An 11,284-nucleotide genomic window follows, 5' to 3' on the forward strand; every position below is an offset into this window, starting at 1 on the left:
GCGAACTCAGGTAAACCCCCTGTCTATTTACACATGCCAAACCGTACAATGTACCTCAGCAAGAGCCAAACAGCCACCCTACTGTATCTCCTCATACATATATTACACCTTACCATCTTCATTGCCACCATAACCATGTACCCTGCAGAAAATGCACCCTGTCCAACCCTAGAAAGAAACACTAGACTACGAGCCAGACTACCCCGTCTCTACGAGCCCATCTACCACAACAAGAGACCCACCCTGCAACACACCAAAATCCACCCGAGCCACATCACACCCTGCTACAACTCCACCCAACCCAAACTCATCCCTATAACAATCCAGGATACACCCAACACTACCACTATATCCGGAGCTTTGATCAACGCCAGATCGATAATGGCCCACGCCACAGAAATAGCAGACACCTTATCCTCAAACAACCTCGACCTCCTAGCTATCACTGAATCATGGCTGCACGAAGCAGCAGGCCCAGCACTCTCAATAGCCATTCCAGAAAATTACCAAATAATCAGAATGGACAGGCCCAACAACAGAGGAGGCGGCCTAGCCATCATAGCTAAAACAAACCTCGAGCTAAGACCACTGCCTCAAGCACCTCTCAAATCCTGCGAACTCCTAGTAGCCAAACTACCCATCTCCAACTGTCGCACCTTAACCATCCTTCTAATATATAGGCCACCCGGCCCCATTGGCTCATTCGAAGCAGACCTATCCAGCCTCCTAGCCAACAACATAAAAGACACCACCCAAATATTATTGCTAGGCGACTTGAATCTAGGACTAAACGACCCTGACGACAAATCAGCACAAGCTATAGCCAACATGCTAGATGAACACGGCCTAATCCAAAGAGTGCTCACCCCCACCCATAATAAAGGTAGGACCTTGGACTGGATCGCCACTCTAAACTGCGACACCGTCATTACCAAAACCACTCCCCAGCACTGGACAGACCATCACCTCATTGACTTCACCTTATCTCTCAATAAAGAAGTCAACAAAAGAAAAATCATGGCACCACCACTACCCACTAGAGCAAAAAAAAACATAACCCCTGACAACCTCCTACCACTACTACTGCCAACCCTCAATGCTCTCCCCGATAATCTAAAACCAGAACGCCTAGTAGAAAACTATAACAATACCATAAAAAAAGGACTAGACATCATTGCCCCTCTAAAACTGCAAAAAAGCAAACAGCAAGCCCACCTGAACACCTGGTTCACCCCACATCTGAAAGAACTTAGACTGCACAAAAGAAAACTTGAAAGCCAATGGCGCAACTCCCCTACAGAAGAGAACAAATCACAACTCAAACTTTATGCAAACAACTACAAAAAAGAAATTCTACTCACCAAAAAGAAACTATTCAATGAAAGAATCGAAAAATCGAGCTCCAACACCAGAGAACTATTTGCTATACTAAGGGAACTAGAATCCCCTATACCCCCACCAGACAATATAATTAAAGATAAAGTATGGTGCACCAGCGTCCAAAACGCCCTAACTAATAAAATCAAAACTCTCCAAACCAAAATCGCTCTGAAAAAAGACTCTCTCACCACCAATGAAGCATCTCCCAGCAACCACGACAAAACAGCCAACCGTCCAGGCCAGAATCTCTTCAGATTTACCAAAATATCTATCCCAGAAACAGAAAAAGTTATAGCCTCACTTAAACCATCTAACTGCAAAGGCGACAACTGCCCTCCCCAGATAATCAAGGATGCTGCTAGGGATCTAGCCCCCTTTATAACCAAGCTGATCAACGCATCCTTCTCCTCCAACACCATACCAAGTAACCTCAAAGAATCTTGGGTCCTGCCTCTCCTCAAGAAGCAAACCCTAGACCCCGCTATTCCCACCAATTACAGGCCCATCACCACAGTGCCATTCCTGTTAAAGATAATAGATAGAGTAGCATACCTGCAGATTCAGCAATATCTTGAAACTCACAAACTACTAGGCACCCACCAATCAGGCTTCAGACCGAAGCACGGCACCGAAACAGCCTTAATCGATCTTAAAACCCAGATCAATGAGATTAACGACAAAGGGAACATTGCCATGTTACTACTCCTCGATCTGTCGGCAGCATTTGACCTGGTAGATCACGCAGTCCTGTGCGAACACCTGGCCTCAGCAGCCCACTTCTCGAAAGAGGCCATAGCCTGGATCCAATCATTCTTGGACAACCGAACTATGAGGGTCTTCTCCACCCTAGCCTCAGCAGACCCCATTAAAATAACCTGTGGGGTGCCCCAAGGCTCCTGCGTCTCTCCCACCCTCTACAACATCTTTACCAAGCCCCTATTTGACAAGTTGGACAGACTGGGTGTCTCATATACCAATTATGCAGATGACACCCAGATCCTCATACCCCTTTCAGGCAACTACGCTTCAGATACGGCCTTGGTAAACAAAATATATCTCATCATTCAGGCATGGATGGCCACACACGGTCTATGTCTAAATGATGAGAAAACCGAAATCCTGCTCCTCGGATCCAATACCAATCTCAAAAAACTCAGTTCCAACTATAAGGCCTTCAACATTGATGGCAACACCATCACAGTGGCCAAAACAGTGAAAACACTAGGCTTTCACCTTGATGCAACCATGTCACTAAAAAAACAAGTTAACTCACTAGCATCCTCCACCGCCTACACATGCAAGCTAATTAGGGCAAGTAGAGCCTTCCTCACCCAAGCTAGCTGCATCATCATAGCCAACGCCCTAATACTATCCAGACTGGACTATTGCAACGCCATGTACCTAGGAGCCAACAAATGCATAACCAACAAACTACAGACACTACAAAACAACGCTCTCAGAACAGCCCTCAACCTACCCTCCAAGGAACACATCTCCAACAAAAGGAGAGAACACAAATGGCTTAAAATCCACGACCGCATCTCCCTCAAAACGGCATCACTCACCTACAAATGTTTAAACAACGCAGCCCCCCCCTATCTCGCATCCAGAATAAAGAAAAAAACGTCCACCCGCCCCACCAGATCGATTAATTCCTACTGCCTGCAGGTACCCAATTTCAGACAAAAGAAAACCGGCGGCAGCAGCTTCCCTGTCTTGGCAGCCCAACACTGGAACGCCCTCCCACTCTACATTAGGACAGACCAATCCTACTATAGCTTCAGGCGAAACACCCTCACTTGGCTGCGGGCCAATGATCCTCACGACTAACCCTGCCATCTAATCTGATCATGCCAGTGCTATAACCTGACTACCATGCACAGCCTTAAATATGTAAATATGTAAATGCAACCGAACTGCCCCCATGCACAGCACTAATTATGTAAATTTGTAAGCTTTCGCTCAATTATATGTATATATGCACATCCCACACATTGTAACTGTAAATGTAATGCTCTTTTTCTCATGCCTATCTTATTCTGTAACCAAGTTTTTATGTAATCCTATCTTCCTGACCTCTGTTGCGCCCTGTTACCTCTGGGTTTTGCGCGCTATACTAAATAAATAAACAAACAAACAAACAAACAAACTATACCCATCTTCATTTATATATGGTTGATAAGTGAGCTTAGTACGCCCACGGGGAGAGCCTACAGTACATAAATAAGACTGGGCATAAATCTTATGAATGATATCTTTTCAGATGGCTAATTCTGCCAATCAAAGACATTTCCATAGAGAACCACATGTTTGAGTCCTGGTAGAGAGAAGCTAATACCTTCTCTGGTTTATTTTTATTAAGCTGATCATGTTAAGGAGTAATATTAATGCCCAGATAAATGTATATTTGCTAAAACAAAAATGGAATAGATTGCTTTAGAAACTAAACAGTTTCACTTGATTCTGTTACAGCTATGGCCTTGTACTTGGAATCATTGATTGTATAACTGAGACTTCCTCTGTGAGGATCTTCGGCAAAGTATTCCTGGTGTCCATGATCATAAAATGAATGTCATCAGCAAACAGGGCTAATTTATGTTGTGAGGAAGGAGCATTATAACCCAAGATTGTATTATTTTGGTGAATAGTGTGATGAATCTGATTATGTCATTACTCCTTTCCTGGCAGTATCCTCTACCCATGTGGCCAGGGGATGGCAGCCGCTACCTGATCCTGACACTGGGGACCACCTGGGGGGCGGCAACCCTCAAGGGAATGACATCATAGGATCCCCCTTTTCCTCTTAGGGATACCCTTTCCATTCCCCATGCCTTAATTGCCATTTGTAATAGCCCCCTTCAACCATCCATGGGACCTATGAAAATACCTTCCAATGTTCTGTACATAATTTACCAAAAACGGACTACTGTTTCCATGCATATGGAAGTACTGTTATGAGAAAGCTGAATGGCGCAATGAGGATCAGCCGGCTAAGGAAGAAGCCCAGAGGAAGAAGACTGCTGGAGCCGGTCTTCCACGTAGAGGCCCTGAGAGGAAGAGGGAAGACTTCCTGGCAATCGCAGGAACTGGAGAACAGTTTCCATGCTGCCCAAACAGCAAGCAAGCAGGAGTTTTGAAACATGCAGAAGCCGCCAAGCAAAGTCGGTAAGCCTGGGAAGTGGGAACGGGACACTGAAGCACAGCTTTGCCTTTACCATAAGAGAACCGAAGAACACCACAGAAAGCTGGTGGGTCCTCATGAGGGAAGCTGGGACAATGAGGCGCTTTGGCAACCTTACCAAGACAAATAAGAATAAAAGGAAGCACATACAAGGGAATGTGCCATGCAATATTTCCAAAGGGGGTATAACAGAATGAATGCAAGATATATACAAGTATGCAAGTGTCAAGTGAAACACATGAGAAAGTCCTGTCAGGAGAGTATACCAGGCAAAGTCAAGTTGGCAAGTGTGTAAAGTAAATCACATCGGGAAGCCCTGGTAGGAGAATACACCAGGCAAAGCCAAGATTTTGAGTAAAGAGTTACATTAATGTGGAGTAGAAACCTGGCAGGGGAGTACAGCAGGTGACCTATGAAATTGGGACCAACAGCCAAGTGGTTTTATATACAAGTTGTTTTGTTTTGATCAGAGAATTCCAAGGAAGACACATACCCATAGAAGTTTAAAGTGTTTTGAAGAGAAAACCTGGTGAAGGGAGCAATCCCCTGGAAATGTGAACTTTATCCATGGGAAACGTTTGTGTTTGAGTTACACCTTTCCTTTTGAACTTGAACATTTGTGCGCTTTCAAGGCCAAAGACACCTCAGAGTTACATTTTAGAATGTGAGGGCCAGAATAGTATTTCAGACACAGGAAAGGTTTGCTTTGGACATCTTGACATTTGACAGACCCTTAGTTTTGGATGAGGTTGGGAACCACCTCTTAGAATAGGGGCAGCAAGGCATTTTCCAACCCCCTTTTATTTTGAATAAATGTGTATAGCCAAAACTATGAACTCTCTGTATCCGCCTCTCATTCCAGGCTCCTCACAATAGCTTGAGCAGATGACTTAGTAATCAGGCTGAAGACCAATGGGCAGTGAGCACAGAGGAAATCCGCCTTTTCTCTTTACCTAAATGGATAATAAATGACAACTGTCCATTAACTAGAAGTCTGGCTGGTGGATATGAAAAATTGACCATTATCTGATGGCTCATTATGGGGCCAATCTAAAACTTGACGGTGCCTCAATTCAATATCTCCCAAATAAGGTGATAAAACACCTTCTCAGCATCCAAAGTCAAAGGTGACATTGAGATGGTCTGGTTGAAATAGTTTAGGCAAGACTGAGTTCGGATGCATGGCTAAATCACTTGTCAATGGGCCTCATTACGGGTCTGGCAGTAACCATGCCGGTACTACCAGTTGGTTGCCGCCGGACGCGTAAATGTTTACCAGCGCCTGACTTGCCGGGGGATTACAACCCTGACAGTCCAGAAAGTCAGGCGCCGGTAAATTGTAATTCCCCATTCCGGTAGGACTCTATGGGAATGGGGAACACGGAAGCACTGTCAATATTGTTAACAGTGCTGGTGCTTCCGTGACGGCAGGGACCGACCTGTCGGGCACAGCGGCTCCGGCATGCAGACCTGTAATATGCCAGTCCGGAAACAACGGTGCACCGGCAGGCTCAGTATGAGCCCCAATATCTTAGTGTTTACATTTAGGAGTGCTATAGATCGACGCGTGTCACATTCCAGTAGGTCTTTGTCATGTTCTAGCAATAAAGAGATAGAAGATTCAGCCATGGACCGAGTGACAGTGCCTGATTCTTTAAAAAAAGAAGTTGTAATGTGTTCGGTCCAGCTGGTTGTTTGGGGTCCTGCAGGATGTCATGGAACAATTCACTAATGGCCAGTCTGCTGTAAATGTTCATCATCTTTTATCTAGTATTGATTGATTGATTGTTTGTTTGTTCAGGGGATTGGCTTCCTTTTCCTCTAACTTGTTCTTTTTTTGCTATTGTGTGTTGCAAAGCCTAGAAATTCTTAGCAATCTTTCAAGTCAAACTTTGAATAAAAGTCAGAACGTAGATGCATTACCTTGATGTAAGCCCTTGATAAAGGTTTCGAAGTCTGATCTGATGGCTGGCAATACATTGGTTTGTGAAAGACATAAATGTCTCCTAAGTGGCCTACTTTCCCGAGAGCTAAATGGTACACCCCATAGGGCCGTGGCTCAAACCCCACATATTTTTAATGGTTGGATCTGTTATTTTCTGTGCTGAAGTGGTGGTTTTAGAATAGGCTGAAGTCAGCAGCCCTTCGCTTGTGAAGCTGCTTTTGTTTCTTCCCTTAACCTCTGCAGATCAAATGTTTATTAATTTGTGGGGAGATGGTGATAGTAAGACACAGAGAGCAAGTAAAAATTTAGATGATTTCAGCTCAGTCACTCTAGATTACCAGAAGCTTAAAGGATAACAATCAGGTTCAATGACAAAGGAATGCTTATTCGGGCTTGAAATCCTGTTAGACTAGAACCATCTCAGACTTGACCTGAAGCATTGAATTTCTCTCCTTTGCACCACAGGCATAGCATACATTCTGATGCTCCCAGGCCTCTGACGAATTTACTATTTTATTCCCCAATAGAGTCAGTATATTTAGGTATGGCCATCCTTCCAGCCACTGTGGACAACTGTAAATCATCAGTTGACTGAGATGGAGGGACGGAGCAGATGTGGAGTAGCTCTTCAGTGAATATGGGTTTGCCCCGTCTCCTCTCAGCCAGAGTCAGCAGGAGTCATGGTCCTGCACTAACAGACGCAAGTTAAAGTCATCAGGTCCCTTTCTGGTAAAGAGCATGAGTCTTACCCACATTTCTTGGCATCTTAGCTCAATTTCCAGTCGGGTTCAGCTTCAGCAACGCATGTCATCTCCAATATTTACAGTATTAGTCGCACAAAATGGGCCCGGGCCATCACACCAAAGCCTCTCCCATACCTTCAGACGTCCCAGGGCATCCGTACATTGCAGATTGATGTCAGCTGTACCCCCTTACCATTTAGGCGGTCCCACAGTGAGGATCTCTCAACTCGAGACCCCACCATGGCAGCCATTTTATAACATGCCGCCTGTTGGGTTAACTTTGCTGTACTGACAGCCAGGCCTTAGTGTCTCATTCAAACTGTTCCAGTTAGTTCACAGTTTCCTGAGATTCCCATTCCTGGACAATAGGCATTGGGGGTGCACGTGGGGGTTAAGGGGAACAACACAGGCCTGCTCTGACTGGGAAAGCTACGGAGAGAAGCTGTCATCCTACTCTGCGCATGCCCAGAAGTCCAAGCTTCCAAGAATTTTTAAAGTTTTAATAACAATGGACATGAGGGAGGTATTACTGAAAGAACTGTATGTAGATGAAGCAATGAGTGTGGATGAAGTGATGAGGTGATTGGAAAGAGTGACAAATGTCCCGTTCTCAAACAGCTGATGAGCAGGTGCCACAGCAAATATTTTTTCCCTGCTCTACAAAAAATAACTTTGCTGGCTTTGAGCAGTCCTATTAAATAACAGGGTGAATGATGAAAGAAAGGTGTAAAACAACTCATTGCACAATTGCATGCTGTTGTGGGTGCAATGTAAGAATAGTCTGAATAGTTTACTGGGCTGACACGATTGAACTCATTTTATTATCTAACAAATCAAATCTGTTTCAGCCCATGAGCAAAATTGACCCCTTTTCCTTTACTTGCTTAATTCTTTGGGGGATGTATTGCCAAATAAACATGTTTTTTTCCAAGCCCTATGATGATTCACAGGATCTCATCACTTCTCCCCAGAGGAGAGCCCTTCCCTGAGAAGCTACGGAGGTGAGCCCACTACGCAACATTCCCTCTATGGGTGGCAGTAAGCAGACCTTGCAGGGAGAGATTCCCCTCCTGGGGATAAGGACTCCCTTTCCTGTAGAGAACTCCCTAACACCTTCTATGGTGAAGTCCCAATAAAGCCCTAACCTCCCAACATAACAATCCCAGAAGCCTCTACTTATTACGGTAATACTGTACCCTCTATTCCTAAAGTTCACAAAAGTATGGAGAAGAAAAAGAATGCAAGGTCACTGAAGAGTACCCAGTGGTTAGCAGCCGCAGCCAACCAGAACGAGACATGGATGAGTGAGGAATCAGGAGTGCTCCACAGAAACAGAGAAAAGTCTACATGTTCATGCTGGGGAGGAACCAGCTAAGCCTGAATAAAAGGAAAGAAGGATTAGAGTTATGTGTTTAGGAAGCCCGGGTGATTCAAAGGCCGAGACCTAGGGAGAGCCGTGGAAGCCAGAAGAACCACTTTAAAATTGGCATTTGAGACCACCAGACAAGAGAAATGGAGGGAGGGCAGGGAGCCGACCCCGGGGGAAGAGAGAGTTCAAGATGGTGGCGTGACCCAGGACGGGTGGACTGTTTAGTCCCTAAACAACGCCACAATCAAGGCACAGAGTGCAACCGCCCACCGCAAGATGGAGAAAGAAGCAGACTACGACAGAAGCTGAATGTTGGAAATAAGATGGTGTCCCGGCTCCAGAGGAAGACCCAGGGATGCTAGAACCCAAAACAGAAGGAAATGGGTATAGCGGGAGATCCAGGGTGCTGTATAGGGAGTAATCTCCCTCGTCCCAATGGTTATGAACATTTAACAGAAATAGAGCATGAGGATTAATCTCCCTATTCCCGGTGGCTAAAGTAAGTGAAGAGTGTTAAGGGACTCATACTCAACCCAGTGGTTGTGATTACCCTAAAGATAGTGAAGAATATAAGTGGACTAATCATACTCGTCCCAGTGGTTCTCAATACCCTTAAGAAGGTGATGAGTGCAAAGGAAATCATATTTGTCCCAGTGGTTGTGAATACCATAAAGAAAGTGCAGTGTACAAAGGGCCTCCTTATAATCTGGCACCCGGAAACACTTGTGTATAAGCGCCATACAAATGTCCCATAAAATAAAAAATAAAAAAATACTCGTCCCAGTGGTGGTACATGCTCTAAAGAAAGTGAAGGACAGCTTGTTAAGTCCAAGGAGTGGTTGAAGTGTGATCCAAAAGATAGAAAGCCATCTAGAGACACGGCAAGAATCCAAAAGGGATAAGAGTCAAAACCCTATTGTGAAAAATCAAGGAACTCTATTGAAAGCATACAGGGAAAGCTGAAAAGGTGTAAAAATCCCCTAGAAGAATTAAAGGATTTGGTTCACATGGTTACCAAGAATTATTTGAAAGTAGAATATTAAGGCTAGAAGACGCCTGTCCTGGAGAAAGGAGTAATTCTCCCGGGCCTCTTTCTTTTCCTTTGGTATGTAATTAGTGGTAGGGTTAGAATAGGATAGTTTTTTGACAGAGAACAGATTTGTTACTTTGAATTGCCATACTGACGACAAGGCACATAGTTTGTTTTATGTTAGATAGGGCAAACCTTTGTGATAGGGACAGATAGGCCTCTTTTCTTATTTTTGTAATAAAAAGGTGTCTTGTCATTTTTTCGACCGCAAAAGTTTCGAATGTCAAACTTTCTAATTTTTTTTGTCGAAATGCCATTCTTTCGAATGACAATTTCTTTGAAAAAAATGTGAAAGTGCCGTCGACATGGGTTAGGGTTAGAGTTGGGGCTTGGGTTAGGGTTGGGGGTGGGAGGGTGACGTGGGGGTTGGAGATCCTGGGGGAACCCCCCCAATATACATTAAAACCTTGAAACGTTACATGGAGCTGTCCAAAGCTGAAATTACAGCACTGGACAGCTCCATATAACTTTTCAAACTTTGAGTGTATATTGGCATTACATTTTTTTTTTGTGTAACTTTGAAACGTTATATGGATATGTCCAGTCATGTAATTTCAGCACTGGACAGCTGCATCTAACGTTGCAAAGTTACAAAAAAAAACATTGAAATGCTACTTTTAACATGTAAAAGTGCATTTCTATTGAAACCAGTCCATGACTATTGTCGACGGATTGGTTCCGAAAGAAATGCAATTTGCATGTTAAATATAGGCTGTCTCAGCTTTGTTTGTCGAAACTTTTTTTTTCTAAACTTTGGTTTGTCGAAACTTTTTTTTTCGTAATTATAACTATAAACCTAAAAAGAATTGTAAGAATGCCACCATTTGGTCTGCCTTTTTCTCCTGACGTACCACAGCCCACTCTCATAAATCTATATCCCTCTTCTCATACTCACAATACTACAATTTTCTGCTACACCTTGCGTACATACATTCAATGCTGTCACATGCACACTCATGATTTTTTTTTCTTCTTTTTTCTTACAGGTATATGGACTGCTGGTGTCCTTAGTGGAAAACCTTGAATATTTCTCAGAGGGGCTGAAGAAAGAAAGAATCCTGAAAGAAGAAGAGGAAGTTGAATTATATATGTAAAATTAGTTTTTTCGTTTTATATAGCAAGTGTTCTATTAGAAAACATGTATTAATTATTATTAAAATAAAGTAAATATATATGATGTACAGAGCCTCAATGTCTGACTCTTCTGTGCTGCTGCCTTACACTGACCCTTGTTTTATTCTGTTTCCTCAATTGATGACTGTGTGTGCTCTTGAGCAGAATGCTTCAGCTCCCTGGGATTTAGTTCCTATATTTGTGTTTTTATAAAGTTCTTAAACCTCTATCAGGTCCCCTAGTTTATCTGTCAAGGTTTGGTGATACACACACACACCTATGGACTTGCTAAACACAAGAGGCCTCATTCCGAGTATGGAGGTAGCCATGCCGCTTCTAAATAGTGGGGAAATACCGGGCCATTTCGACCTTGGAGGGCCTGGTATTTCTCCATTCAAGGAACCCAGACCCGGTACATCCCCATTCCCATTTGAGCCCCCATAGGGCTCAATGGGAATGGGGA

General features: G+C 43.8%; 1 protein-coding gene across 2 annotated transcripts in view; it reads left to right on the top strand.

Moving 5' to 3' along the window:
* Positions 1-10,889, top strand: part of MYCBPAP (MYCBP associated protein) — a 1,263,051-nt gene extending 1,252,162 nt beyond the window's left edge. For both annotated transcript variants that reach the window (XM_069654887.1, XM_069654888.1), the window contains one exon: positions 10,695-10,889. In XM_069654887.1, coding sequence (XP_069510988.1) covers positions 10,695-10,802 — 108 coding nt within the window. In that variant the 3' untranslated portion in view covers positions 10,803-10,889. The remainder of the gene's footprint in view (positions 1-10,694) is intronic.
* Positions 10,890-11,284: the final 395 nt, after the last annotated feature.

The sequence above is a fragment of the Ambystoma mexicanum genome, chromosome 3q (assembly GCF_040938575.1).
Source record: "Ambystoma mexicanum isolate Mex_15411 chromosome 3q, UKY_AmexF1_1, whole genome shotgun sequence".
NCBI classification, from domain to species: Eukaryota; Metazoa; Chordata; class Amphibia; order Caudata; family Ambystomatidae; genus Ambystoma; species Ambystoma mexicanum.